Below are 12,039 nucleotides of genomic sequence, written 5' to 3'. Positions count from 1 at the left end.
AGGTCAGTGAAGTGGGATGTAGAGAAGTGGTGGATAAGACTAGCAGAAACGTCCCAGTCTCTACGCCATTGATTTGACAAATGTGAGCCTTTTGGACAATGCAAATTTGCAAAGTCGCTCATTGGTTACAGTTTCATTGGTCCCAATTATAAAGTTAAGTTTACAAATGAATGGAATAAAGGAAACTTGAAAGATGATTGTGTTTGAAGGGCAAAACTTTAGTTGGACAAAAGTACAAGTTCTGCAAAATGTGAAGGAGAAAGGTTTTAACAAGTCCTTTCTACAGTTTCTGCTGCCTTTGCTCCAACAACTTACATTTGCAAATAAAAAGCAACTTATTGCTCCTTCTGGCAAATACGTGATTCCTCGCAGTTGCCAGTTAGTTTGTGTATGATTCTGTATTTATCAAGGTTACGGCATATATAAAAGGATGACTTTTGACCCCAAAAGAAAAAAAAAAAGTGAGATTTCTACATCTATCACTTTAAGCTTGTAAAACACCTAACAGCACTTTTTACTCCCCAGACAACCTTAAATTAAAATTAGTTAGTTTAAACCCTTGATCTTAAAATTTAATTCTCTTTATTAGAACTTCCATCTTCGGAAGTCCAGACAGAAACTTTTTTAGCGATTCTGGTTGACCAATAAAAGCTACAAATCTTAGTCTTTTGTTCATAGTTGGGAAGAAAGTGCAATCAAGATGCTGTGTTGTTTCTCCAATCATCAACTCAGCAACACATTGCAATTAAGCTTCCGTATTTGACAGGTGCCGAACCTGTGCAATAATAAATACCTGCTCAAACAAAATATACTTTCTGTAGATAGTGATAATCAGGGTCGAATCCACAGGGACTGGGGATAATTTATTTTTTTTAGAGTCCGAAGTATGGGGGATTTTTGAAAATGAGAGTAACTAAATTACTTGGAATAAATTAAAATAAAATAAAATAACTACAACTCAAATAACTAATTATTACAATAAAAATAATAATTGACGAACTCTAGCCAAGAGACAACTTCGGAGATGGTTCACTTATTTCGATCACAGATACAAGGATTATTTCAGTTACTTTCTGATAAATTAGTTATAGTTGTCATACACGCGATAAACAACCAACTTTTCCTCAATTTGTCGATAGCCAAGGTACGACCGTTGACTATTTCTCTAATCAGGAAACAACCCTAGGTACAACCATAGAAGTTTAATTTCCTAATTGCATGAATAATTAGAAGAGCCTAATTCTAACCAATCAACACGCTACGAGGGTCTCTTTAAGTTAGCTTGTCTATCTCCCTGACACAAATCCAATCATGCCAGTTGCCACCAGTTTAGAATAATTAAACAATTACGGATTTAACTACCCTAATTGGCTTCAGGTTATTGAATTAATCTAGAATCCGGGCCCTGGATAATCGAATAATAAAACAACCATATGAACATAAAGTAGAAGATAGACAAATACCAGTGAATAATGGAAATAAATAAAAACTAATTCGATCTCACAAATTTAGTAGAACCAAATCCTCTGTTGTTCTTGACTAGACAAACTTAGCCACGCCTCATGAGAAAATCTTCAAGTAATTCCACTGAGGTCCAGGCCATCAAAAGAGCCAAGAAAGAAATGAAAAACTAAAACTATCCTAAAGGTTCGATAAGAACTAAAGATAAAAAGTATTCATCCCCTCATCTCCATACGTGTACTTCTTTTTAAAGCCAAAGAGGACTAATGCCTCACCTAGTGCGTGGATCCCGCCGAATTGAGAGTCAAAGTCCAAGAAGGAAACTCTGCCGAATTGAGAGAAAACCAAATCCACAAGATGGGTCCTGCCGAATTGCTTCTTGTTTCCCATCTCTGTACGTTACTTCTCTTAAAGGCCAAATGAAGAAAAAGCCTTTTCTCCTCTCGTGGTCCCCACCGAAATTGGGAAGCTAAAAGAAATACAAGAAGAAAGCTCCGTTGATGTTTTAGGACTCTTGGTCCGCGGCTACTAGTCAGTCAGGAGCAAAGACCAAGGCAATCCGTCTCCTCTTGTGGGCCAAGTCCATGGGACTTTCTTCTTAAGTCTCCCACTTATGGAGCAAGTCCCTCCTTTTTGGTAATTTTCTGTTTCACTTCCTGAAATTGAGTCCAATATCAAATATAAGTAAATATAAATAATTAAAACAATATTTGGCAAGGATAAATGGGAAAATTAACAATAAAATAACCAACAATTAACACCCTATCAATTCCCCCCACACCTAAATCATGCTTGCCCTCAAGCATAAGAACAGCAATTGAACACCAAAATTTGACAATGACTTTTGCTCTAACTATCATATTGCCAAGATACCCAGAAAAATATATATCAAGTATCACAGTTAAGATCCAAGAAAAATCACTCCGGTTAGCTTCTCAACCACCAACTCCTCCAATTTAAAGCAAACTAATCTAAGAAAAAGGAATGGTTGCTCATATTTATCAGCAAATGGTCCAACTATTAACCAAAATCTCGACATGAAGATCACAAACCGGCAAGCTGACTTATTCACATACTAACACAATCTTTATTTTATTTTATTTATTTATTTTTTTTTACCAGTGACAAAAGACTTAGTCTATAGCCCTTAGAGCCTTTTGACGCGAACTCCAACATTTGACAGATGGAGGAGCCCGGTTACTCAGCTCCAATCGCTACGGGACCACGCACTCATAGCAACTACTACCTTTTGATGCGAAAATCGACACTTTAGGTGAAAATTCCCGGTTACTCAGTAGTAATCACTAACGGAGTACAGTCAACTCTTATTTATAACCATATAGCACAATAACTAAAAATAACATAAAAATAACAGCAGCCAGCCTCAAATTTCCAAAGATGGAGAACTAAAATTAATAATTGGACCACTTCACAAGAAAAATGCCAACAATCATTCTTTATGCCTAGAAAAGTTAACCAAAAATTGGAAAAGTTAAGCAATTACTGATATTCATCAAAGCGATGTCCCTGAACTCAACCATATTAACTTCATACCCTTTTATTAATAAAACTTGGCAATAGCAAAATTAGAGGCAACAATCCAGCATCAAAACTTGGTAGTCATAGAAGAGCTGACCACTAAAAAGAAAGAAAAGGAAATAAACGAAAAATAGAACAAATAACAACGAAAATAAAGGAAAAGAAAAAAATTAAAAGCTGAACACCAGAAATACCAGCTGTACCACAGCTCTCACCCCCACACCTAAATCCGACATTGTCCTCAATGGAGATCATAAAGTAAAGAAAGCGAATAGGACAACTACACTTCCCTGAATACGTGGTGGAAGGTCTCGAGCGGCTATGAAATAGGTCGGAACGGTGGAGTGAAAATGGTGCTACGGTAGTGCGCGGCAGTGAACGATTGTAGAGGGAAGGAGAGCTCCGACATGCGTCTTGATCCAGGCGAACTAGAGTGCAACAGAGAACATCAAACCAGCAAATTTCCAGACAATGCAGCAGTTTCAATCAATGGCCGAGGACGTCCAACAATGTGCTTGAACAAAGTCAATTCCAACGAATATGGCGATCAAACAGACTAGAAGCGGTAATAGAGTCTAAATAAATCAACAAATCTCAACAAATGAATCCAATTCTACCCAAAATCGCAACAAATGTCCCCTAAAATTCAGCAAGTCCAGTAATAGCAGGTTAGAATTTAATCAATAACAACTTAGTCACAAGCTCTAAGCTTTCAATCAAGCAGCCAACCAAGGAGAATGAACAAATGCAGTCAAAATACCCCAACCCGTACCACTGGTGCCTCGCACAGATAATGAAGTAACAAAAAGGACCACCCCAATCAAGAAAATGGAAACTTCAGGCACCTAAGGACTAGGCGAAAGTCTCAACAAAGAAGTTATGACAAACAATAAGCAATGGTGGTCCGAATATTAGTCAATGCATAAATAATGCAACTCAAAATCTCTGCAAGTGCTCCAATGAGCTTAGCAATGGAAATCACAAAACCGAAAACTCCCCAAACAAGGTACTTAGAGTCAACCAATGGCAATACTAATTCAACAACCCAACCCAGAAAATTACTCAACTAAGGGTGCAATAGGGGTCTCCAGCAGCCAAAACCCCAAATAATGCCCAACAATTCGATTAATACTAGAAAATCACCCCAAACAATGTAACAATTAAACTCCACGGGCAAGGAACGTCCAACCAATTTCACTCGAACAAACTAGGAGCAGTGTGAGTGACTAAACCAAGCAACAAATTTCAGCAATTGGACACAAATCCACCCAAAATTTCAACAACTATCTCCAACTGGACAGTCAAGTACCCAACTCAAACGATCAAAACTTAGCAATTGGGCCAAGCAACAGGCAATGGCAACAACCAATGGTTAGAATTCGAGAACAGTTCAGGCACCAAAACTCAAGAATCAAATAGGCAGGCCAGCACAGAGGATTAAGAAATGGAAAGCAACACTGCAACCAGTACCACTGGTGCACAGACAGGAAAGAATTAAATTCAATGGCAGCAACACAACCGCAAGAACTTAAACTTTAAAATTAATCAACCAGTACCACTGGCGAGTTATAGGGAAAAATTAATCAACCGGTCAAAAATTCAAATAATAGCATAAAATATCCCCACTATGTCAGCAATTAAACCCAACTCTGTTCAAAATTTACCCTAGAAAATGCCCAAATTATCACCTTCGTTTATCCATCAAGAAATTCAACCACAACTCTCAGAGAGTGAAACTAATTTGGGGAAGAATTCAATACCTCCACCTGTCAAATTCTTTGACAGGTGGCATGCGCTGTGTGGACTGGCGGTGGAGCTTGGAGGTGCAGAGGTGGAGCTGGCGGAGGGCGACGCGGGGTGAAGTTGGGGCGCGACGGAGGAGGTGCACGCGAGGCGGATGAGCTGGGGTGGAGGTGACGTGCGGCAGAGAGAGGGAGAAATAGGCGGGGCTCGTGGGCTGTCGCGATGGCAGCGGCGGGGTGGCGAGCTGAGGCGGCGGCTTCTCGCGCAGGTGAAAGGCTGAAGAGCTGGTGGTGCGGCGCAGCTGGTCAGTGAAGAGAGGCGCAGCAAGCTCCTGGTGGCGGTGGAGGCGCGCGAGCTCAGGAGGAGCTGCGCGCGATGGGACAGGGAGCCGCGGCGTGCGGCGGACGAAGCTGGAGGAGGCGTACGGTGATGGAGCAGGCCGTGGGTGGCGGCGGGAGCTGGGGTTGTCGGGTGAAGAAGAAAAGAAAAGAAGAAGAAGAAGGAAGCGGGGAAGAAGAGGAAGAAAAGGGAAAGAAAGAAAAGAAAAAGAAAGAAAGAAAAAACAAAGAAAGAAAGAAAGAAAAAGAAAAAGAAGAAAAAGAAAAGAGAAAAGGGGAATTTTTTTTTTTTTTGTAAAAACTTACGCTAATGTAAATCGTCCCAATTGGAAATTGCTGAATTTATTTTTTATTTTTTTAATTATTTTTGTAATAATAAAATTTTTAAATTTTTTTTTTTGAAGGAACTCCTGTCTTAGGCGTGGGCACGCTCAACCGCTATAGAGTCCGCAGATCCTGAACGAGAATTTCTTTCCCTCAGGCGTGACCACCTGGCGAGGACACGTCTAACTGTCAGCTTCCTGCCACAAAAGCAACAAATCACTAAATGCAACTAACACTTAACAAAAACTTCAAAAATGCATGAAAACTGAAACAAATAGTCTTGGGTTGCCTCCCGAGTAGCGCCTTTCTTTTAATGTCTTTGGCTAGACATGCTATGCTTGTTCACGGGGGATAAAATCTTGTGGCTCGCTTCAATGCTTCATCTTCAACGTGATCCTGGTAACCCTCATAGATGGAGTAATCTTTGAGCACACGAATTGCGGGCTTCCATGGACTAGTAAATGGTGCTAAACAAGTCGATGATAATTTGCATTCTCCATTCACTCCTCCCTTACTTGCATTTATTGGTACAAGATATCTTACCATCGCCACTCTTAATTTATTCCTGTCATGAAATTCAAAATTGTCTGGTATAATAAAGTCAATTTCATTAACAGGAATTGAAGAGTAAGAGTCAGGAGAATAGTGATAAAGGAGTGGAGGGGATGGCACCGCATTTGGAGATTGTTCACTGGATTCATTCACTTGAATGAGTTGATCCTGGAGTCTCATTTTTTGCACTTCAACTTCCTTTTCAACTGCATCTTTAAATCCGTTTCCTTGAAACTCTTGCAGTTCCATGTCATTTGGCCGGATAATTGCACTCTCATCTCCTTCAAGATTGATATTGGTTTGTGAGGGCAATTCTTCAAGGTGAGAAGCTAATCGCTCTATCCTGGATGTCAATTGACGCATTTGATCGGCCAGGTCGCGACGGCTTGCTTGTGTCTCCTGATGAAATCGATTTGTATTAGCAATTAGTAATCCCATCATTCCTTCAAGAGACATACCTGACACGGAGGATGATTGCTGAGACTGTTGCTGTTAAAAATCCATTGGCCCCGTCGCATAATTAAAATTGAAATTATCCCACCATCCTTGATCATACCTGTTTGGATAAGGGTCATACCACGTTTGAAATCGAGATGGAAAATCTCCAAAAGTATCAATTGGAGCACTTAGATTATCTTGAAATGCGGGACATGTGTCAATTGAATAACCTAAGTCAAAATAAGTTTCACAATTTGCAACAGCCCATTGATCATTAGGAAAAACATGAGTCTCATAACCCCATTCAGGAACAAAATCCGGTCTATCATCAAAATATGGAATGTTAGCAGCCATAAAAAAATAATAATAAATAAGAGAAAAATAAATTAAAAATGAAAACAAGGTGAACTCAAAAAGAAACAAATTAATCTGACACCAGTCCCCGGCAACGGCGCCAAAAATTGACAGGTGCCGAACCTGTTCAATAATAAATACTTGCTCAAATAAAATATACTTTCTGTAGATAGTGATAAGTAGGGTCGAATCCACAGGGACTGGAGATAATTTATTTCTTTTAGAGTCCGAAGTATGGGGGGTTTTTGAAAATGAGAGTAACTAAATTACTTGGAATAAATTAAAATAAAATAAAATAACTACAACTCAAATAACTAATTATTACAATAAAAATAATAATTGACGAACTCTAGCCAAGAGACAACTTCGGAGATGGTTCACTTAATTTGATCACAGATACAAGGATTATTCCAGTTACTTTCTGATAAATTAGTTATAGTTGTCATACACGCGATAAACAACTAACTTTTCCTCAATTTGTCGATAGCCAAGGTACGACCGTTGACTATTTCTCTAATCAGGAAACAACCCTAGGTACGACCATAGAAGTTTAATTCCCTAATTGCATGAATAATTAGAAGAGCCTAATTCTAACCAATCAACACGCTACGAGGGTCTCTTTAAGTTAGCCTGTCTATCTCCCTGACACAAATCCAATCATGCCAGTTACCACCAGTTTAGAATAATTAAACAATTACGGATTTAACTACCCTAATTGGCTTCAGGTTATTGAATTAATCTAGAATCCGGACCCTGGATAATCGAATAATAAAACAACCATATGAACATAAAGTAGAAAATAGACAAATACCAGTGAATAATGAAAATAAATAAAAACTAATTCGATCTCACAAATTTAGTAGAACCAAATCCTCTGTTGTTCTTGACTAGACAAACTTAGCCACGTCTCATGAGAAAATCTTCAAATAATTCCACTGAGGTCCAGGCCATCAAAAGAGCCAAGAAAGAAACGAAAAACTAAAACTATCCTAAAGGTTCGATAAGAACTAAAGATAAAAAGTATTCATCCCCTCATCTCCATACGTGTACTTCTTTTTAAAGCCAAAGAGGACTAATGCCTCACCTAGTGCGTGGATCCCGCCGAATTGAGAGTCAAAGTCCAAGAAGGAAACTCTGCCGAATTGAGAGAAAACCAAATCCACAAGGTGGGTCCTGCCGAATTGCTTCTTGTTTCCCATCTCTGTACGTTACTTCTCTTAAAGGCCAAATGAAGAAAAAGCCTTTTCTCCTCTCGTGGTCCCCACCGAAATTGGGAAGCTAAAAGAAATACAAGAAGAAAGCTCCGTTGATGTTTTAGGACTCTTGGTCTGCGGCTACTAGTCAGCCAGGAGCAAAGACCAAGGCAATCCGTCTCCTCTTGTGGGCCAAGTCCATGGGACTTTCTTCTTAAGTCTCCCACTTATGGAGCAAGTCCTTCCTTTTTGGTAATTTTCTGTTTCACTTCCTAAAATTGAGTCCAATACCAAATATAAGTAAATATTAATAATTAAAATAATATTTGACAAGGATAAAGGAGAAAATTAACAATAAAATAACCAACAATTAACACCCTATCAGTATTTCATTCATGGTTTGCATGAACAAATCAGATAGTAATTTACCGCCAAGTTTGTCAGTAGCATCAAGAATGGAAAAGCCATCAGCAGGACTGAAACATGCAGTTTCGAGGAACCACTAATTTTCAATTACAACCTCCGTAATACCCTATAATTTTCAATGACCGTTGGATTCTGTAGGAAAACCACTAATGTCAAGCAAAATTTCATCAAAGACCTAAATCATTAATCAACTTTGTTTTCTCTGAAGTTATTAGACTCGTATCTAAATTTTGTGAGACAGGATCCTGAAATTATGATTTGGCAGTTGTGTACTTGACCACGACCATTCTGATACCTGCACGAGGTTCTATTCGGATAATCTTCACGATGAACCAAGGTAAACTCTTCTAGAACAGGGAAGATGGACAAACCGAAGGCATCCAGATTACTCTCATTGACAAATTTGGCTGATTCGATGAACAAAATTTTCAAGAATTCCCCGTATAAGAAGCCATGTTGGTTCAACCGAGATGGGAGGGAAGCTTCTTTTCATTGTGATTTGATTAGTTAGCACAAACCTCACTAAAAGGTCTCAACACCATTAGGTTGTAGGAATATGAAACTTTTGTTCTGACACAATACAACGTTATCAAGAAATTCCATGGCTGATGCTAAGTAATTATAATCTGAAAGCAAAAATGTTCTCTCGGACAAATTGAGCTATATCCGCTTCTACCATGAATAGGGTTCAGTTATGCCATTCTTTTTTATAAGGAACCAAAAAAAGAACCCACATGCAGGCATGAAAAGAAAATCTGAGAATCCTAATTGATTTTGGCACAATCGGTCAGACATTGAAGTGAACTGACTAATTAAAGCTGATTTCTAACACCATGAATATGGCTAGAGACATGCTATCTATGGTTTGTGCAATTAACCGATTGATCAAAAAGTCAAGAAAACTAGTTGAAAATTTGCAAAATTTGATCTTGGAGCATCATACCTTGACCTTCATGGGCCATATACAGATTATTAGATAGTGACGAAACTAGGGTCTATGACCAATGGAGGCAGTATCCTTAGATTGATACCACTGTTATGTAAAGAGAAGTTTCGTTAGGATTGTGTATTTATTTTGAGTTTTTTTATTTTAGACTTTCTAAAGTTAAATCTTGTTCAAATCCCATTCAATGTTGTATGTGAATAGCTTCAAAACAATTGCAATGGATAATAATCTAAAAGAATATTGGTATATTTGGGGGCCAAATCTGTGGGAAGAATATATATATATATATATATACACACACACACACATATGCGTGTTCAAAGATCCAGCCCTTAATACATATATATATACATATCTCCTGGTTCAACTGTTTCAATCCGTCATGGATTCCTTTACTTTCACGCAAATAGCCTGCAAGCAATCAATGGGTAGACAGAATCATTGGGTTTGAGGATGCAACTGACAGTACTGGATCTTCTTGGCGTACCAAAACTAGACCTAGGCAGGTCCGACAGAAACGAGCAGAGCACATCGGAGGCAGAGCAACATAGTGACGAAAACTCACTTGAAATAGTGTCGATTCATGAAATGCTTGGACTCGGGAAGACGCCGCTTGCAAGAGAATGACCCTCAAGTCGAACATCATTTTTTCGCTCGCATATTTGTCAGTGTTTCGAAGGATTACAACAAGAAAGAAGTGCTTCTTAGTGCACTAAGTGCCTTCATCAAGGACATTAGGGATCATAACATGTCTGTGAAGGATTTAGTTCCCAAGGTCCGAGAGACACTGAAGTATGAGTATTTGATTGTCATGGACGATGTTTGGAACACAAAAGCATGGGAAGATCTCAAGGATGCTTTTCCAGATTATAGCAAGGGCAGTAGGGTGTTGATAATTACTCCACAAGTGTCTGTGGCCCAGCGTGCTGCAACAAAGACTGATCCCTATCCATTGCGATTTATGAAGCAAGAAAAAGCTGAAGAATTACTGAGGACGAAGATTTTCAATGAAAATGAATGTCCACAGAAGCTGTGACCTGCTGAATCAAGAATTCTGAAAAAATATGGCCGGCTACCATTAGCAATGGTTGTAAGTTGTAACAGCAGGTATTTTGAGGAATGATCCAGAAAACGAGAAGTGGTGGGAGACTGTGGCTCAAAAATCACTTAGCATGGATGAGTTAGATAGTGATACCCAAAAACAATTAATGGATGATTTAATAAGACGGAGTTATGATAACTTGCGTCACATGTACAAGTCGTGTTTTCTCTACCTTGGTGTCTTCCCTGAAGTCTTGGAGATCCAAGTTTCAAAATTGTTCCAATTGTGGATAGTGGAAGGCTTCATTCCCCAAATTGAGAAAGCAGGCATGGAGGAAATAGCAGAGCAATGTTTGCGGGAATTGGTTGACAAGAATTTAGTGATAGTGAGGCAGAGAACCTTAAGTGGTCGGATTTAAGACGTGTTTAGTCCATGATACACTGCGTGACTTCTGCAAAAGGACAGCAAAAGCTGAAAATCTTTTCCATGAATGTGACATGGGGACGGTTTCATCTTCCAGCCATCGCCTATTCTGCATTAACTCTCAATTTGCGAACTACATTTCCAATCAACAGCTTGCTCAGAATGTCCGTTCATTCTTGAGCTGTGGTCAGGAATAAACTACACTTAATCAAGATCTCTGCCCAAATGTATTTAAGCAGTTCAATCTATTCCGAGCGCTGGATATTCTGTCCATAAAGCTCCCTAGACATCGTTTTCCAACCCAACTGCCTAACCTTGTTCTCCTGAAATTCATTGCCATCTGTTGTTAGGTCAATATCCTTCCCCAAAAAATTCCTAGCCTACTTAACTTGCAAACTCTTGTTGTTCACACCACATCCCCTACCCTTGACATACAAGCAGATATTTGGGCAATGACAAAACCAAGGCATCTACATACTAATACCTCCACAACCGTGCCTAAATGTCTGGAGCAATCTCCTGGCGGTGAAAACCTACAAACTCTATCTACCGTTTCACCTGAAAGTCTTACAAAAGATGTGTTTAAAAGGGCTAAAAACCTTAAGAAGCTTGGCATATGTGGGAAGTTAAACAATCTTGTGGAGGGCAATGGCGAGTCTAGTTTGTCTGACAGTCTTTGCGAACTGGACTCCCTTGAAAATTTGAAGCTATATGGTGATGATGTAAACTCCAAGCTGCTTACCCTTCCTCAGGCACACAAATTCCCTCCAAGGCTGAGTCTGCACAACACAAGTCTAGATTGGAATTACATGTCTATACTGGGGAACCTTGGGAATCTTGACGTGCTCACGTTGAAGGACTATGCTTTTAAGGGAGATTATTGGAAGACTAAGCGAGGGGGTTTTCCTTCTCTGAAAGTTTCTTCATTGGAGCTACGGATTTAAGCGCGTTGGGATGCTAAGGCCAATGACTTTCCAGAACTCAGATGCCTTATTCTCGAGCAGTGCAAAACACTAGAAAGGGTCCCATCTGACTTTGTTTAAATGAAGAAGCTAGAGATGATCAAAGTTGAACATACCAAGGATTCAGTAGTTTCATCTGCCAGGAGAACTGTGCAACTACAATTGGAAGTGCCTTTGCAGCAAAAGAGTAAAAAGACTAGCCCAGTTAATCTCATTTCCTATCCTCCAGAGTACTGACCGCCAAGCAAACTGCTCTATAAGTGCTTCTTTAACAGGTAGCAAACTTGGACTTCCACTC

General features: G+C 39.3%; 2 protein-coding genes across 2 annotated transcripts; both read left to right on the top strand.

The window, feature by feature from the left end:
• Positions 1–9,897: 9,897 nt before the first annotated feature.
• LOC113689467 (putative late blight resistance protein homolog R1A-3) lies at positions 9,898–10,350 on the top strand. Its single transcript, XM_027207237.1, has one exon. It carries the CDS (start codon positions 9,898–9,900, stop codon positions 10,348–10,350), a length of 453 nt encoding a protein of 150 aa, XP_027063038.1.
• A 172-nt stretch (positions 10,351–10,522) lies between these two features.
• LOC113689451 (putative late blight resistance protein homolog R1B-14) lies at positions 10,523–11,723 on the top strand. Its single transcript, XM_072050089.1, has 3 exons — positions 10,523–10,706; positions 10,822–10,943; positions 11,130–11,723. The coding sequence occupies exons 1-3, from the start codon at positions 10,523–10,525 to the stop codon at positions 11,721–11,723; spliced, it is 900 nt and encodes a 299-aa protein (XP_071906190.1).
• The last annotated feature ends 316 nt before the right edge of the window (positions 11,724–12,039 follow it).

Source organism: Coffea arabica, chromosome 5c (genome assembly GCF_036785885.1).
Source record: "Coffea arabica cultivar ET-39 chromosome 5c, Coffea Arabica ET-39 HiFi, whole genome shotgun sequence".
Classification (NCBI taxonomy): Eukaryota; Viridiplantae; Streptophyta; class Magnoliopsida; order Gentianales; family Rubiaceae; genus Coffea; species Coffea arabica.
This window is presented reverse-complemented; position numbering and strand designations above follow the sequence as displayed.